This window comes from Oculina patagonica, chromosome 13, assembly GCF_052425735.1.
Source record: "Oculina patagonica isolate OP01 chromosome 13, crgOcupat, whole genome shotgun sequence".
In the NCBI taxonomy this organism is placed as follows: domain Eukaryota; kingdom Metazoa; phylum Cnidaria; class Anthozoa; order Scleractinia; family Oculinidae; genus Oculina; species Oculina patagonica.
Genome location: NC_135770.1, coordinates 4,969,316 through 4,988,821, shown reverse-complemented (window position 1 = coordinate 4,988,821; position 19,506 = coordinate 4,969,316). Strand labels below are relative to the sequence as shown.

The 19,506-nt window shown below is 39.7% G+C and overlaps 1 protein-coding gene across 9 annotated transcripts in view; it reads right to left on the bottom strand.

The window, feature by feature from the left end:
* The window catches only part of LOC144636828 (ZP domain-containing protein-like), a 59,469-nt gene that overhangs the window by 4,129 nt on the left and 35,834 nt on the right, over positions 1–19,506 (bottom strand). Inside the window, exon 7 of one of the 9 annotated variants that reach the window (XM_078496038.1) lies at positions 15,045–15,181. The exons of the other annotated variants lie outside the window; for them this stretch is intronic. Within the exon in view, the coding sequence (XP_078352164.1) occupies positions 15,060–15,181 (122 nt within the window). The 3' untranslated portion in view covers positions 15,045–15,059. Of the gene's footprint in view, positions 1–15,044; positions 15,182–19,506 lie in introns of those variants that run through there. 9 annotated transcript variants of the gene reach the window in all.

Here is a 19,506-nt window from a genome sequence, read left to right as displayed (position 1 = left end):
CTTATTGTGTACTGGTGGAAAATTGACCGATTTGTGGGACTGTTGGTCCCTGCGACTAGTCCCAGAAATCAAATCAGCTTAATTCGTGGGACTAGTCGCAGAGACCAAAAATGTAGTCCCTGCAGATAGAATTTCGATGCAAAATACGAGTACACACTAGGGGACTGGCCCCCAAAGCAAGTCCCCGCGACTTAAGGCTACTTATTGAACAACATGTTACTAATCCTCTTGAACTTATATAAAAAAAGAGATTCTGTTAAAAAAAAAAGCACGTGAAGCACATATTGGCCGTTTTTATACTAGAGACGCGTTACCCGTCTAGACGAGCTTCGGCAAAAACTTTGTTGCTCGTCTGGTTGTGCGTCTCTAGTATAAAGACGGGCACAAGACGAGTTACGCGACTAGACGAGCTTCCTTTCGTTATCCGTCTTTCAAGACGCATTTCGAAAAGTAGCTTGTCTAGACGGGTAACTCGTTTTGTGCCCGTCTTTATACTGGAGACGCATAACCAGACGAGCAACAAAATTTTTGCCGAAGCTCGTCTAGACGGGTAACGCGTCTCTAGTATAAAAACGGCCATTATCGATACTGGAACCTTCTGAGGCCCTGTCCACACTGACCCGGCTGAATTTGAAAAAGCACCTTTTTTTTACGCGAATAGGCGCACCGTCCACACTTAAACGGTCACCGAAAACGGTACTTTTTAAAAACGCTCTCTGAAGTGGGTAAATTTGAAAACGCCGGCTAGGTGGTGTAGTGTGGACGGCGAAAACGGGCGAAACCGGGACTTTTTGAAAACGCTGACGTCAAATTGCCATGTATTCTGTGTCAAAACAAATTAATGAGCTTAACAATAGCTCTGTGCATGCGTTGTAACTCTGCGTGCGATAAAGCGTATCGCCGTTCTAATTTACCCGGGTTAAAGTGCATATGAAGTAAAAAAAATACTGCTTATTTCGAAGGCTTTACAAAATAGAGAAGAACAAGTAAAACAAGACTGATTTTTGCGTTGTAGTCTACACAGGAATCGCCTTGATTTTTGCTGAACGTGAAAACATTTTGGTATTATTCGTGAAAATTTCACGTGAAAAGGCCAAACATTTTTACGTGAGTCGATTATGCAAAGGAGTGTAGGGGACCCTCAGTAAGCTGCTTTGCATTTTGATCAATTCTGACATGGGAGTGACTATTTCGCACGCATTTGATGTAGTGAGACTTCTTATTTTTTCATACATGAGGTAAAAATCACAGGATTCGAACCCGGGTCGCCGGCATGCCGAGTGGGAGCGATACCACTAGGCCACCGACGACCAGCTGCCAAGAATCCTGATTGTAAAAACTAACCGCAAGCAACCCAGGCTAAAGTAGGCTAACCAGAGTGCTAGTTAGGCTAACCGGAGTGCTAGTTACGCTAACCGCAGTACTGTTTAGTCAGTAGTAACTGAGTGTTACGTGGTGTAAATATGTCATGAGGTGTCTCGCTATTGTCTCACTACATCAACTGCGTGCAGGATAGTTAGTCCCATTCTATTCTGACATACCTAAACCAGAGTCTTGCAATTCATGTTGAGGCTCAAAGCTCGCCATCAAGTTCTGTTGTTCCCGGTCGTAGTAACACTTGACTGTGTAGTGATGATCATATTGATAGGTTACCGGTGAGCCAGAACTGCTGACTGCATCCACATCAATTTCAAACTCATATTCTAGCTGCGTGGTGTCAGCGGATACAGTCGGAGCATCTCCACACTTCTGCACATCAAAAGCCGCGTATACAACCTTGCTGTTCCCCTGATCAAATGTCGGCTTACACGACGATTCATTGGTTTTACCGTTCAATGCCCAGGCATCGGCATTGGCTGTTGTGTTGTCCCATTCAGCGATATCAGGTATGACGATTTCAAAACTTATTGCTCGAACACTACTGCAATCTATAGCCTGGAGCGTTCCCGCGTCTTGACCTGTGTAATACACAAATAAATTACTTTTAATTGTTTTAGAGCAGTTTTCAATTGAGTGTCGTAAAACCAAAACCAAAGTAATTACTCTGGCCAATCACAAAGGACACAGACAATCCAGTAAAGGTATTGGAAATTAACGCGACTTAAATTAACGCGAATTGAAGGGAAAATTACTTCACAATAAAGGAAATTAACGCGAGAGAGGGGATAACATTTCAAAATGAAGGAAATTAACGCGACGTACACAACAGGAACAAGTTTTTTTCAACACTTGTTGGCGTATAATCTTAAACGAAAACAATGTTCGTGGTACTTTTCCCCCTTCGAGCGTTCTTCGCAGTATCAGTGATAGCGGCAGATGTCCACCCATATAAAATAATGATTTTTCCTTTGAGTCAAGAACGTCTGGACTGTAACAAGAAATTGGGGCTAAATAATGGAAATTAAGGTCATGGAAATTAACGCTCCACTTAATTAACGGTGCGGAAATTAACGTTAACAAAAATTAACGCGAATTTTTGAAATTCGCGTTAATTTCATGTCGCGTTAATTTCCTATAATAAGGTAATTAAAAAAAACAACTGAATAAGACATACCGTGGACAACAGCAGCTTCAAACAGGAACACAGCGGCGATGGACAAACACAATATCCGGTTCATGATGCTTTTTTCTTGGTTGAGTATTCTGGAAAGATAGAGCAGTTTTTAAAATCAGCATAAACTTCATTAAGCATTTCCCATGGAATATGGGTACCAGGTCCGTAACAGCTTAAAAACATAGGCGTAGGAGGCGGGGGGAAGGGGGAGGTGGCTTATCGTAACATATCACTCGTACGACTTCAGAGCAAATTGGACTACATTCATCAAATCCTTTTACTTACAATTATCATTTATTTATTTCAGTTGTTAATTAGCTTGTATTGAAATGATTTCCACTGGGGTATTCAGCCTTTCTGATCATCAAACCACTTGACGCCGACAAGTTTACTCGAGGTTATTTTTCCTTATTGTATTGTTGTTTTGTGCAGAATAGTGTGTTATTTTCTTATCTAAGTTTGTTTTTCACCAAGGCTTGCAATGGTTAAAAGTTTTAAGCTTATATTTCTACTCGCAAAGGCTACCTGTTTTCACTGCCTCCGATTGCGTTATTTTTATCCAACATATCTCATTAGTATAGCTTTTCTCAGCACTTAAATATTGTAACTTTTATTTCGCATATACTTCTTGTTATAAACTCGATTGTGTTGTTTCAGTTTTGTACTTACAACAGAAATGTTTTCTTTTCGGTTGAGCGATCGCGAAGCGAAGCAGAATAGAATTAAATAGTTTAACATGAAATACGCGCGGAAATTTCGCGCGTTGCATGCGTAAGTTTTCCGTGCCACGTGGGGGCAAGAAAGCATACGAGCAATGAGCAAAATACCCACGCGTATTTTTATGTCGACCATCGAATAAGGGATTTATATTCCACTTATTGGCTGCGGTCACATCTACGACGTAACTAAAGTTTAACTATAGTTAGTCTCAAGTTACGTGACGTCATACCTAACTATAGTTAGTGCTTTCTGTCGTCTTTGCGGTCACACCAATGCAGTTAACTATAGTTAGTTCTGATTAGGTTGTGAATAATTTGGTATTTAAATTCGTTCATGACAGCCCTTGTTGTTTATTTGTGTCCAGTTGTTCCTCTATTTTTTCTATTTTTGCACGGCATTTCGGCGTTGAAGAAAATAAAATGAAGTAAGGATGCTAAAAATCGAAGAATTCAGGCTTTATTTTTGCTAACATTGATGATATGTAATTTCTTGGCATGTTGTTTTTCTTGTTTTCCTTTCCTTGACGCTTTGTTTTGCATATTTATGTTCATCTCGCACGTGCGAAAAGAATTGTCGCATTCTGATTGGCTTTTCGTTTGTAAACTTAAGACTAACCCATGAACCTTGCTTGGGTATAACTATAGTTAGTGTGTATTGTTTTGGATCAGCGAGGCGTAAATTTTCTAACTATAGTTAGGGCGAACAGAGAAGCGGTCACATTACCGAAATAGCTAACTATAGTTAACGCCATCCTAACTATAGTTAGCAGTCTAGATGTGACCGCAGCCATTATTTCAAGTCTAAAGGACGTAAACAAGACAAGTTTGGATCGTTTAGTGCGGCCATTTTGTTGCTCCGCTTTCCGTCCTTAGTTTTGTCCTGTTCTACAGTGCATTGCTGGCTCATATTTTGCACGTTCTCTTGACTTAATATGAAAAAAATAGCGTCAAAATGGCTAGATATTTAACAATTATCCTGCGAAATCGCGCGGAATATCGCCTGATACTTAGCCGACGTGACCGTAGGCCGGGTTGGCTAAAATCAGGCGATATTTCGCAAGATTGAGCAGGATAATTGTTTTATTATTCAACAAATTGTCAACGAAACACATTTTGCACATAGAAAAACTGTTATTAAGCAGCGCTTTACAAGATTTCGGAAGAATCTTCGCAACCTACAAATATCGCAGGATATCTGTTATGTTCGGATGACAGATATCGTCAACATTCTGACCATATATGGGCATCGCGCGCATTCGTTGAATAATAAATATATCTTATTAACCATGCGCGAGGGCCGTACTGGGCGAATATTGGCCCGAGGTCTTGACAGTACGGATCGAGCGCAGCGAGGTCCGTACAAAAAAGACCGAGGGCCAATAATCGCCCAGTACGGTCCCGAGCAAGCTTGGTTAATAAGAGATTTATTACACGACTGGAAACTTTGTGTAGTGAGAATTGCTACCCGGTAGATGTCATGAAAAACAATGTGCGGCAAAACTTTTACGCGCGCTATTAAAATGAGTTATAATTATTTCTGTGTTTAAGGTCATTTCCGCAAAGCAATAAAAACTCCGAAAAAATCTTGCGAAAAAAATCTTGCAAAAATCTTGCGCTAAATCGCCCGAAAATTAGCGCGGGATCATCCGGGACAAAACCCGGTCCAATACTTGGAAAATATCGGCCCTCGCGGGACCGGGAATAAAGCAATCTGATTGGCTGATTTAGTTATTGGCCCTCCGACCACCTTAGTCTTGTAATAAAAGGTCATATAACGCGCGCTATGTTTTGTCTGGGGTTGGGGCCGGATTTTGCAAGGACCAAGGCTATCCCAATACGGCCTTCGTGCTCGGAAAATAACTTTAAAAAGAAGTAACTAAAGCATGTTCAATTTAACCTATTTGTACCAGTTTCTTTTTGAATATATTCATGATGTGCTAAGTCTCCCGGAGGTAATCTCGACACCCCAAAAATTGCGCACCTGTGCTACGTGACATTTGAGACCCATACGTTAGAGCCCAACTCAGTTGGCCAGCGCGGTGCCACAAATTTACCGTTCCGTGCTGATTTTTTTAGAGCGTGCAAATGGGTTCAATTAGTCGAAAGCTAAAACTGTATTGCGTTCTTATCATTAAGCGGCATGGATCCGCTCGGTTGAACATCAAATACTTTTTGGACAAGCGCCGAACGAAATTCAACAAAAATCTCAGCATAAGTTTTGTTTGTTGAGATAAAATATTCGCACAAAATGATGCCTTGCTCGACCAAACAGCACAGAAAAATTAAAAGTTCGTGCATCGTAAGAGAGCTGCATCAAACGAGATGCGTGAAAGATTGTGCATCTTAAAACAATTGAACAATTTTTAAGTTTGCTGCATGTAATCCGTGTTAATTCTTCTGTTCAGTCGCAATTAACTTCTTTGGTATTTCAAAGTAAATATGCCGATAGTACATCAGAAAAATGGCTTAAATTAATTATTACAGCATTCATAACCGACAAAGCAGACCTGCAAATCAACCAGTTTCGTATTGACGATCAAAGACTGAAATGTTTTCCTGCTTTTCTTCACTTCGTTCCATGGTCACTTTGTTCCACATCAGAGCGACTCAAAGAATAAAAGAATCTTTTTGCTCGATGCAAATGTAAAGACGTACTCCCTGCTCGATGTTTTTTTAATGTGTAAAAGCTTGAATCCTGGGCCTTGAAATGCGTCGGCGCGTTCGATGACTGTGTCTCTATTAAAACACCTTCATCATGCCTAAGTTTGTAAGTGTTCCAGCGGAAGTGTTTCCTTACTTAAGAAAAGACCTCTTATTTTCTTATCGGTTTTGTGTTTTGATCGATAAAGTAAGCAACATTCAGTTGTGGATGCAGATGTGCCAGTCCTACAAGCCTACAAACGCTTGTAAAATTTCCGAATTAAGTTGTAAAACCATATTTTCGCTAGTTTAAAGATTGACTCTCAAACCTGGTCTTTTTACTAATTAAAAGGTGTACTTTCCAGAAGTCTCGATAGATCTTTCGTTCCGGCTTAGTTCGGAAAGATCTAGTCCTTTACAAACTAAGGGAGTTTCATTATACGTTCAAACGCAAATCTGTCTTTACAGAAAGATTGATGATACTCCGGCTGACTTGTGCAGGAAAATCCAAAACAAAGCAAAAGAAAACTAAATTACCTGCCAAACTTGTAACTGACTTCTCCTTTGAAAGGAAGGGAAGCCTGAAAATTGTGTCAATCAATCAATCAATCAATCAATCAACTTTGTTTTACGAGGGTTGCACGTAACAGTCTTCGACTGACAAACCTGTGGCCCTCGGATTCCCGATCGAATTGGAATTTAGAAGTGTTGGTTTTTGTGGAGGGAGGAAAACCGGAGAACCCGGAGAAAAACCCTCGGAGCAAGGACGAGAACCAACAACAAACTCAACCCACATATGGTACCAGGCCGGAATCGAACCCGGGCCACATTGGTGGGAGGCGAGCGCTCTCACTACTGCGCCATCCCTGCTCCCCCAAAAGTGAAAAGCTCAATCCGATCTTTGCAACCTTTGCAACCTTAATAAGCTTGAATACGCGTAGTAAAATGAATATTAAAGTTGCTATTTAATTACCTCAGTTACCTTTTCCATGAACAAAAGAAATAAAAAAACAAAAAGACGGCGTTGTTTAAAACAGAAAGGACAGCTTTTAACGCCGCAGTTTGAACTTAATGAACTGATGTATAGCAACATACTTTAAATTCCTGTAGATGAGCTCATCAAATTTGGCTGAAAACTAAAAGAAAACGTTTGAGTTTTGAACTTAGAAAATGACAAGAGATAAACAGTTGCCTATCATATGAATTATCAAAGAAATTCAAGTTTTGAATTTTGATGCGTCCGCGACGATCTCAAGACAATGCAGCGGTTCACATTGGAAAAAACGCACTGCGCGCGCAATTCCCGCCAAAAATGTTCTCTGCCATTTTCAAGCAAAAATTCTATACATTTGTAGTGGAACCCAGTTATACGGAAATTGTGTGTTTTGTCTTGCTTAGCGACCGTATTATTGAATGAATTTTGAAGCTTCTTTTGATTACCTCAATAGTATCTGCTATAAACAAAAGAAATCATTAAACTTTAAGGGTGCTTTGTTTTTTACAAAAGAAAGGACCGCTTTTTACGCAATAATTTGAACTTTAGTGAACTGATGCGTAAAAGCATATTTTAAATTCCCACACGATTACAGTAACACTGTAAGAAACTAGAATATCATTACAACATTCATAGCTGACAGGCAGGAGCCCATAACCTGCACACAACCAGTTACAGACAATGAAAAATCAGTCTACCTAGTAGCGAACGTCTGTATGACTGCTAAAAAGAGCACCTCAAAATGAGCAACTAGCCAAGTTTGTTATCGAACATTTCACTTTTGTTCTTTTGTAATGGAAATTAGCAGTGATTAAGAAAAAACGTACGGTGAACCCACGCACGGAAATATTGAATGAAGTTGAAATAAGCTGACCAAACTTGAATGCGTAAATATTTCGACTGGTTTGCCCTCGAGCTCTTCAGTGTGGGCATTTCAGAACTTTTTGATAGTTGGAGGAATAGTATCTTTGTTCATTTACGAAGAAGTCGCCAAAGAAAAGAATACGGGTCGTTCATCACGCAAACCGCCATATTTTGTTCTTTCTAGACCGCAAAAAGCTTTCGTTTTCTCCTTAAGACCAAAAGCTGACCAAAACCGCCATAATTTTCTTGACCATAAACCGCCTGATAAATAGGAATGTACCCGCCCCAGAACGACACTCAAAATTGGCTTAAACGCCAACCCGCCAAAATATATGCGCTCGGGTATCCACTGGCACGGCTGGTTTTCTAGACCTCGAGCGTACATTATATTATTGTAGAAAATGAAATACCATCTTCTAGTTGGTAAACAAACCATGCAAGAGAGAAAAACACTCTCCGATTGTATGATTCTTCCGATTCTACGATTTTACTATTTGACGCTTAGTTTCCGATTCTACGATTTTACCTCCGAAGAGCGTTTTAAAGATCAAAGAACGAGGTATATAATGCATAATGTGTCGCACGGATGCAGTGTTTGCTTATGTGTATTTCTCTGCACAAGCTAAAAGAACGAGGTATATAATGCGTAATGTGTCGCACGGATGCAGTGTTTGCTTATGTGTATTTCTCTGCACAAGCTAAAAGAACGAGGTATACATAGTTTGTTTTGGCTCATGTTTGCACGGTAGCAATCGTAAGAATTGCATAATCGGAAAAATTGGATATTCATGTAGAACTTGTAGAATCGGGATGATCGGGGAATCAGACGAATCGTATGGAAGATTTCGTATATTGCTATTCTCCGAAGTTAGCCATAATCGCACCCTTCTGGATCATTGTAAGTTCCGACGCAAATCTATTCGTACAGAAAGATTGATGATACTCTCTGGTTTGTACAAGTAAGTACGACATTCAAAACAAACTTAAGAAAACTAAATTACTTACCAAACGTGAAATTGTCTTTTTTTTTCTAAAAGGCAGGGTAGTCCGGCTGAAGTGGTGTCTGTCTCTTGTAAAGATGAAGTGAAAACTTCAATCAGTTGCCTGTACGTTAGCCTTAATAAACTTAAGCACGGATTATTAAATCAATAAAGAAGTTTCTTATAATTTACGTCATAACTTTCTGCCATAAACAAAAGAAATCAAAAGACAAAAAAGGAGGCGTTGTTTGAAAAAGAAAGGACAGGTTTTAACGCTGTAGTTTGAACGTCAATGACCTTACACAATGTAGCATACTTCAAAGAAGCTTAAATAAATTAATGACATGTTTTCCCTTTGGGAGTTAGTACTTTTATGCAGCTTACAATGCGTTTAAAATGTTATTACTAACAATGCTGGGGTTTCGTAGATACCAGAAACACTAAATAGCAATAAAGGCATAAATAAATAGTCCCAAGCACGCTTCACGTAAAAAATTTAGGGGTCCCCCTAATTAGTTTAGACGACAGGGTGGCGGTACTCCCATATATGGGTCATTTAGGTATGATTAAAACATGATATCAACGTCACAAAATTCTGTGAAGTTCCCCCCCCCCCCGGAGGGGTACTCCCGTAAATTTCGGATAGGTGTGTGCCGCAAAGGTTTTTAAACCCTGGCCCTATTTAAGGATGAAGAAAGCGAAAATTGATACCCTTTTTGAGGCCTAAACTGAAAAAAATGGCACCATATTCAAGAGAAAACAAAAACTAAAAATGACGTGAACGGGTCAACTCTAGTTAAACTAATACTTGAACGGATAGTTCAGTTTTAACAGAGCATTTCTTTATCGTTTGGCTGGACGTTTACGCACTGCAATTTAAGCTGATGCAATGTTAAGCACCCTAACAAAGGATCACACCGGGAACACCATGTCAAAAGAGGCAGAAATGACACCCTAATTAAGGATCGAGACCTAAAAAAAAAATATCCCATCCCGCGGCACATACCTATATAGCTCATATATGGGAGTGCCCCCCGGGGAGGTTTCCGACCTTGTGACTCTCAAAACAGGCCATTTTAATTACTTTAAGGTGCTATTTTCAGTGCTATTTTCATAAAAAGTTCAATCCGGTCCTTGTGCGTTAACCTTAATAAACTTGAACGCACGGAAAAATAGATATTGAAGTTGAAATTAGACTCGTGCTACGGCCTTATATGGGATTAAATGATTAACTAAGGCAGGAATGAGGGAGGTGAATTAGGTTTGCGGATCGACGGATTTGGCCTTAAAACGCACCCGGGTGGCAGATTTTTTGCGATACATTCAGCGGATTCGCAGACTTCGAAAATACAGTGGATCGCGAATTTCGTAGCTGAGAGTTTGGCGCGGAGTCTGGACTCTTCATGAAAAACTAAAGTCTACAGATCACTTTGGTCGGTCTTCGTCGGTAATGTTGGCGATGTTGTCGTGCAAAAACACGCAATAAAACAAAACTTCTTACAAAATGGCATTAAAAAAGCATCTACCGTCGGTCACAGTGAAACTGTGCCACACAAAGTTTACAAGTTTTCATGCGGATTCGGTTTTGAACAAAAATAGTGGCGGATTTACGGATTAGTCTGCAAATAAAATATCACGGATCAGCAAATTTACGTACCCCTAATTCTTTTTTCCCCTATTCACCCCCCTTGGGAATAATGCTCGGATTTCTTTGATGTCAAAATCGCGCCGCTCAAATAGAAAGGTGCCTCATTTCACCCTTTCCTTGCAGATTTTTTTTTAAAAAGGACAACGTATGGACTTGATACCCAAGCCAAAAAACGTGGCAAGGCAAGGCAACTTAAAACGTTGGAATAGTCTGCGTAGCTGTCAATGAAGTCAAAAGTTCATTGGGGTTGAAGGAGCTACGTCACGGACAACACATCTTCAAGTTTGTTGTATTTTCTCGTCGTTCGAAACCATCCTTGGTTATTTTCGCGTTTTTATTACTCCTTTGTTGTTTTTCTATGTTAGAAAACTATCATTTTAAGGTTTCCTTCAATTTGAAAGTGATCAGAAAAATGACATAAAATATCGTGACATTGCTCCTTTAACGCGCACGCAAAGGCTCGAGCTACGCTGGCTAACATTGACAAGGCAAGGCAGGCTTATTAAATTGAACTACAGTTGAACCTCTCTAATACAGACAACGAAGGGACAGTGCAAAGTCACTTTTGACTTCATTGACAGCTTAAGGTATTTAATAACTCGAAATGTCCTGCAACGCAATGCTGCAAGTAAAAAATTAACACTTATAGCACAAATCCTAAAACGTCTAAGATGAATAAAGCGTCACGTTGTTGTTTTTGTAACCACAAACAGAAAATTGCATTACGTAATAAAGAGGTTAAGTTTATATGAATTTGTTTCCTGGGGCCGAGATTAAGCGTCCGTTGTCCGTATTAGAGAGGGTCCGTATTATAGAGGTTTTTAAAGAAAATATATACGAATTTTGTTGGGACATCGTCGGGACATCGGACATTGTCTGTAATAGAAAGGTGTCCGCACGGAGACGTTCGACTGTACTATGACCCATATATGGGATGCTCCCATATATGGGTCATATAGGTATGTGTTTGTGTATAGGGTATGGTTTTTGAGGTTCTCTGTCCTTAACTTTTTTCCTGTTTTTAGCATTGTGATCCGGGTATTATGCTTAGATACGGTTTCAGTTTTCTCATTAAACATGAAAAAACGAAATTCGATGAAATTAATTACCGTTAAATTTCTTTCTTAAAAAATAACGATTTGTCGACCCACGGTGAATCACAAAAGATTTCTTCGATCAAATATTGAAGGATGTTGCTGTAAAAGAAGTGGACTACTCTAAGCTTGCAGTCTTCAGGTTTTGAAGATTTTCATTTAGTTGTTTGTAAAGCTTCCCGCAAACTTCGACAGGGCAGTTAACGCTTTACAAGCAAATGAATGGAAAACTGCACACTTTCTAGCTTAGCTATATACTTCACACATTTATCTTTAAAATTATATACTTGGTATTTTAATGTACCAAGTGTGGTAAATGCTACAGAAAGGTCAATTTTTGTTTGCGTGCACGATTTACAGTTATTTTTGACCAAGCGCAAGGTCTATATGTTAAAATATTGGCTTAGTTCTCTTCTTTGGTCACGTGTGTACCAAGACGCAAGTAAGGAAATGAACACGGTAAAATGCGTCCAGAATATGCAATCATAATGATAATAATTCCTATCAAATCCTCAATATTCGTGCATTTACCGACTCAGATCAGTACAAATCAAGAAACGGCCAAACTGTAAACAAAGGCGGTACAACGATCAATCCTTTTAACCTTTTAAACCTTTTAAGACGGTAAACTACCCTTCCTTGACACTTGTGTCCATGTAAATGAGGATGGGAGCACAAAAACAACTGTGTATAGGAAACCCACTCACACGGCTCAATATCTCAATTTCACTTCCAACCCTCATCTACATCATAAACGATCAGTTGGGAGGACCCTTCTACACAGAGCAGAACACCTTGTTAGCGAGGAGGAAGACAAGGCAACGGAAATAAGGCACATCCAGAATGCTCTACTCGCAAATGGTCATTCTCGTCCCCATAGTCCTTTCGTTTCTCTTAGCCGCACGCGAAAGCGAAGGGCTCTGGGGACACAGGATTTTCAATCCTAGATTCTTGGACTTCCGGCCTTCATGTATGCAGTCATGACGTTTCAAAAGAATGTATTAGAGGGTCGTTACGTTTTCGACTTCCGTTTAGGAATTCTTTGTTCCAAACAGCCAATCAAAAAAATTCGAATTGATTCAAAAATCCATCTTAGTCCATCCAAAAGATAGGACACCAACGGAAAAGAAGACAGGCGAGGTAAACGACATCACATGTAACGACTGCGGAGAGCATTACATTGGCGAGACAGCGAGAACTCTGGAGAAGAGACTGGGTGAACATCAGAAACAAACAACATCTGCAATCCGGGAACACCAGTCTCAGGCCAATCACGAGATCGACTGGGAAGGAGTCAAGATTCTAGAAAAAGAGTCCATAGATGTCAAAAGAAAAATCGAAGAGGCCATTCATATCAGACGTCAACGCCCAACGCTCAACAGAGACGGGGGCTATGATTTTTCAGACCTCGTGACAAGAATTATTTCGTTTTTTTCCTTTTAACACTGTTTTAAGAGCGATCACTGTTTTAAGAGCGATTAATGTAAACAGTATCCCCAATTAGTTTTTATAAGCTGAATCAGACTACTGACAATATAATAACGTCATTCATTCATTCATGAGAAAAAATAAAAACTCGATACATGTTTAGAATCTCAAGGAAACTATTTTTATTTTTGTGTTTGGTGCTTGTTACAAAAAGTGTGAAGTAAAAATCAGACTTGGGGCCTTAGGAGCAAAACATTAGCTGCATTAACTAAAAAAAATATTACATATACGACGTCCGAGGGGATGGGGAGAGGTTCCCATACAGAAGGCACGGTGAGGCTCGTCGTTTGGGGCGTAAATTACGAAACTTTGTCTCTTTAAGGGTGTTCAGAACAGAACGCAAATATTTTAACCCCTCAAGGCAGGGCCGTATCCAGATCTTTGCAATAGGCGAGGCAAGATCTTGCTAGGGGGTTCTTGGGGCATGCCCTCCAGAAAATTTAGAAATCAAGAAGCTCTGAAACTCTTTCAGAGACATTTTTCATGAAGTATTTCTCGAGAAAAATCAATCTTGTTCAACTAGGGATTATATTCTCAAGAAAACAAATTTTGTTTTTTATTTTGGGTAAAAACCTAGACGAGGCAAGTGCCTCGTCTTGCCTGTTGCTAGTTACGGCCCTGCTCAAGGTCTCATTGACCTGAAGAAATACTGTGTTGGCGGTCAAGGCTGATCAAGTATGAAACATAACAAAGGTATATTTCAAGGTTAAAAGGAAAGGATTAGCCACTCCTAGATGGGTCTCCTTTAGAGGTTTCGTTCAAATTTTCTGACGACCTTCCTCGTCCTTTTCATATGGGAATTCCCCTCCCCTCCCTGGAGCACGTCTTGTATAATGGACCTGATCGCCAGTTTGAGGTCTCATGTGCAACAAACAATAAATCTTAACTAAAACTAAACTATTTGCAATAAGAACTGAAATATAGGTTTTCCTTAAACACGTGCTCAAATTACCGAACGTAAGTGTAAGAAAGGCAACACTACCAAACAAAACTAACGCTAATGCCAGTTTGGAAGAAAATGTAGTGAAGTTTGAGTCCTTTAAGAAAGTATAAAATAATCATTGTTGGTCGTTTTCTCTGTAACACTGAGGAAAGGAGGGCTATGAAAACTTTAAAAAAGATTTTCCCGCTTAAGTTTCTTTTAGAACCTCTGTGGTTTTTTAGGAGAAATACGTTTACAAGTTTTATGAATTTCGGCATTAATGTTCTAACCCTTGCCGTCCTGCGATCAGGATGAATCTTCTCCTAACTGCCTTAATTTCATATTTTTTGAAAAAATGGTTCGTGAGAGAATTTTCTTTTCAATCGACGAGTTTTTTCTTGAGAAAATTGTCCTTAATTCCGACTGGCTTTCTGGCTAGTCCCTGCGAGGAATGCAAGGGTTTAATCGGCTTGTCAATTACAGCTCGTCACCCGCCCTTTCATAATTGAGGCATAACAAGGAAGTGCCTTTTTTCACTGGTCATTTCTCGCGTCGTGCTTAGGTTTTCAATTCCAGGAATTTCTGATAAGAACCTACACTATTAACTAACTACATTAACTACTGTCTTTGTTGAATAAATGCTATGTAAAAGTTTACAGGGAGGATTGCTAATCTTCCTTTTAAACGGAACACTTCACTACAATATGCATATCTGACTATTCAGCTATTTCTGCTCCAAATATGTGGCCTGTTAGGGAAATGGTAAAAACTATTGTACTCAGACAGGACACACCACTCTACAAAAAGACGTGGTCACTTTATGTACCCTCCCCCTTCACCACCATAAAAGATGGTGTCCTTTTTGTATAGCCCCCAATCTATCAGGAGTAGAAACTAAGAAAAAGATTTAAACCTTCTTGTGCTATTTCACCAGCAATGCAAGCTTTGTGCACACCTAATATGAAAGTCTCAACTTAAATTTTGAGGCCAATACATTTTGTCCATTTGGCTTACCAGACAGGTGGTGTCTTGCATAACCCCCCTACCCCTACACAAGGTGGATCGGCTCATCGAGTACACTTGTTTTGACCACTTCCCTTAATTAGGCAGTAACGCCAGTATCACGCCGCTTAGCAACTGTAGTATTTTGGCGGCGTCAGCGAAGCACAATGACCACGACCGCGCTAGCGATGGCGATGGCAGCAACACCACAGACAGCCACAACCGCGATCGCACAACTGGGGAAAGCTGCGCCCTCATCCTTGTCAACAGCGGTTTCTGATGAAATAAAATAAGACGCCATGTAAGAAGTTATTTAATATAACTCTTGGTTTCAATATATCAGCAGATCAGGAGCAAGCCCCGGAGGACACATACAAGGGAAAGTGAGGAAGCATGTTCACGCAGCCTCTTTTGCCAGTGATGTCCTCTGTCAATGGCTTTTATGGCGAAGTAAAAGAGTTCGAAAGTAGTCTACTGCATGTAAGTGCCATTAAGGATTAACCCAATTGGTGGCCTAATGGTTAGCGCGCTAGACTCCAGATCGAGCGGTCAAGGTTCGAGCCGTGACCGCGGTTATTGTGTCGTGTTCTTGGGCAAGACACTTTACTATCATAGGGCCTCTTTTCACTCAGGTGTATTCTAAATGGGCACCGGCGAATTTAATGCTGAGGGTAACCCGACGATGGACTGGCATTCCATGTAGGGGCAGCAGAAATACTCCTAGTCGCTTAATGCTACAGAACCGGGATAAGCTCCGGTAGTATGGGCCCTAAGCTCGGACGCAGACCTTTAAATTAACAAATGGTCAAAGCAAATTTCCTTCCATATTTTCTGGTGAATTAACATTAGCCCTCGGATAGAACTACTTGTTTCATGACCATAATTTTATCAAGTATAAAAAGTTGGTCAATGTTCTGTTCTTGTCATGGCATACTAGATCACCCTTCCTTTTGCAAAAATAGTACAAGTTTTCCTACTTTCTCCTTGCTCTCCGATCCGCCTAGAGCCCTGCCACCTAGCTCTCAGGGGAAAACGTAATTTTGAAAATCTGAAAGACTGCCAGTACATTTCATATACCGGTACAAAAAATCATTTAAAATTGATATTTATATTTTTAGTAACCCGAAAACCTTTTTGCAAAAATCTACCATCACATGTTCAGCTGCTTATCTATATCGTTTTATGAGTATTACTTCAGTCACAAAGTTTCTTCAACAACCGCCAGATGTAAGGGTTTCTACTTCAGGCCTCAGTTGTTCAAAGGCTGGATAACGCTATCCACCGGATAAATCACTATCCGGTGGATAGTGCAGTCACTGAAATGCGATTTATGCGGTGGATAGCGGGGCCCAGGAGTTTTGTTAGCTTGCTAGCCAGGAGTTTTGTTAGCCATGAGAAACCCATGAACCCATAAGAAAACTTTCGGAGCAACGACGAGAACCAACAAACTCAACCAACATACGACGCCGGGTTCGGGAATCGAACTCGGGCCACATTGGTGGGAGGCGAGAGCTCCATCAATAGCGAAGCGCACGAGGTCTAAAAATAGAATGCAAATAATTATACCCCTCACGAAGCTAAAAAATATCAGCGTGTTCTGAGAGAAATAGAGGGAATCTAGGCGAAGTTTTCGTTTTAATAAAGTGTTTTAGGAACAACGACTGTTTTGGAAAGTGTTTTAAGAAAATCGTCCGCCATTCCAGTTTGTTTGTCTGACTCTTGTCTGAGTCATGACATCACTCGCGCGCTTCGCTATTGACGGAATGCAAATGCGCGGTAAATATCTATTTCTCCCGTTGCTAAATTTATATTTAGTTCTTCGTGTAATTTAAACCTGATTATGTTTTGCTGTTACTATTTGCTCAGTAGTAATAACTAGAAGATTTTTCTTGTTCCATAAGGTCTCGTTTGCAAGAGAAAAATGAGACCTTAAGCATGAGAAAATGACTTGAAAGTATTCTAAGAAGCTCAAAAGAACGTAAAAACTAGTCCAGAAGGAAACTGTTGCTCGTCACCATGGCAACGTCAAGTCTGGTATTTGCTATGTTTATTGATTAGGTGTCTTCACGCTACAGACGTTTTTTTTTTTTATTTTATTTTATTTTATTTAATTTTTTTTTATATTTTATTAATTTTTTGCTACAGACGTCACTTACAAAGAATCTTGTGTTTTCTAAAACAGTTTCTGCCCTCTTAAAACCAAGACAACATCATGTACACACAAACCCATGACCTTGACCAAGACATTGAGATAATTAACAAAGAGCCAAAAAATTCTTTCACATTTTGAGTATGCCGCAATTGCAAATTATCTTTTAAAAATACCTCTTAATTAGCTCCACTTAATGTCGTCTAGAAAGAACATAAAATTCCAATAAGAAAGCCCTGGCTTATTTTTTGCAGTTTTAGCCACTAAGAGGGACAGTTTAAAAGCGGGGGTCATGATATTGGGAAAAATTGTGTTTCAAAAACGATCGTGCGGCGTTCATTTTCAAGGGATCTAACTCATAATGGCGTCTCGGTTTGTTTGCCTTTGCGTGAAACACAAAGACGAATATTCCATTACAGCCGAATTTTAATGCTTGTCCACAATAGCGAAGCGCGCGAGTGACGTCACAACTCAGACAAGACTCAGACAAACAAACCCAAATGGCGGACGATTTTTCCTAAAACACTTTCTAAAGCAGCCGGTAATCCAAAAACACTTTTATAAAACGGAAAATTCCTCTATTTCCATCTATTTCTCTCAGAACACGCTGATGTTTTCTGAGCCTTGTGGCGGTTATATTCATTTACATTCTATTTCTAGACCTCGCTCGCTTCGCTATTGAAAAGAATGATTTGTCTTTCCTTTTCATCAGCAATTGCTAAATTTTGACAAGACAAATATGTAGAGAGATTATCAGGACAATTTTTCAACGGCGATTTTTAAGGCGACTTTTAATCCACGTTGCCCAATATCGTGATTTTGCAGTGTACAGATCAATTATTTACCTCTGTCGATACAATTGAGTGCTCGCGACTGACAGATCCGGCGGCAGGACATGCAAATTACTTCTTGAAAACAAACACAACTTGTTAAAGAGCCACGCATATTCCTTGCTGCCTACTCAAATCTCTAACAGAAACATTGGAAAAGTCATGGAAACTTTTCCATTTTTACGAGTAGATTTTATTTTCGTGACTGTAGCCGAAATGAGCAATGTTTCAATGACAGAAATTACTGAACCATTTGACCTTCTTTTTTACCCTCAAGGCAAATAAACATAAATCTCAAAGCAGAGTGTTAAACTGTCTGTGTTCTAGGAACATTTGTTGTCTGCAGTTTTGAAAGTTAATTTCTTTAATCCTAAAAGATTTTTTCAACGATCTTTGTTTTATTTTAAGTATACTTCCATGCCGTGATTAGTTCAATCATATTCAAACCAGGATGTGGCCGATGACATATCCTTTCTTATTTTAAACAACGCCCGCTTTTTGTTCTTTGGCTTCCTTTATCATGTTTATAAATGTTATGACACGCACCATTAAAAGCTGTTTCAATATTTAGTTGATAAAGACCTTCAGAGTTTTATAGCTATGCTTTTGGGATAGATATTTCCTAAAATTTTCTAATATACCGTTATCTTTCTCTTTTTTTCCTTCTCCTTCTCAGCAGCTAGCCAGCCCCAGCTTTCAGTTGAACTTAGGTGAGTCAAGGCTATTTCATTCACTTCGGTCTTGATATGATTGATTTTATTTTTGTTGTTTATCAGTTATCTAATAGTTCTGTTTGTTTATTGCCGTTAAACGGTTAGCCTTAACTATTTGCTTAATTATCATCATGAATACGTTTTCTCCGGTGTTTTAAAATATGTTGATTGGTGCCTACCATGTCGTTATGTAGATCACACTAGTAACATACATAATTTTTGCGTTCGCGTGATCTTGCATAAAAAATAAATGACTTGTTGTCTTTGTACAGTGACAAATCATATTATGACATAATTATATTATGACAATATTATGACATTCTGTTTGCTTTGAAATTCACTAGGGTGAGCTACCATCTCCGGCCGATCCAGCAAATACAGACATTGCTGATCTTAGCAGTATGCAGGACGCGTGTCACATATCAACCTAGTAAATGGCCCAGCTCACAACGAGTCTCTCGTAGCTCCTTTGGTTAGAGCTCAAGCGCCCAACCGGTATCTGGGAGGCCATGGGTTCGATTCCCGTCGGGGACTCAGATTTTTCTTTGTCCCATGCTCGTGTCATGTTGAACACTTCATCTTCATTTGTTTGTAACGTTGCTAGAACCGAACAGATTCACGATTCTCGAGAAAAATCGGCAAATGTTAGGATGCTTAAAGGAAAACAAATTAAAGTTTGCAGAGAGAGAAAGCATTACCGACGCCATCTATCCCACTTGCTGTGTTGGCGCCAGAGTTAAATAATAATGAAATCTGTTTAAGTGCACTCTAGAAACGTACTCCCATTGTGAGATAAACTCAATTAATCAAAAGTTGTAGTCAGAAGGAGTTTCTGTTAGCATGTTTCTATGACAACGCCTTGTATGCGGCCACGCAAACCAGTCAACTTTGTCGACATACGCCATTTGT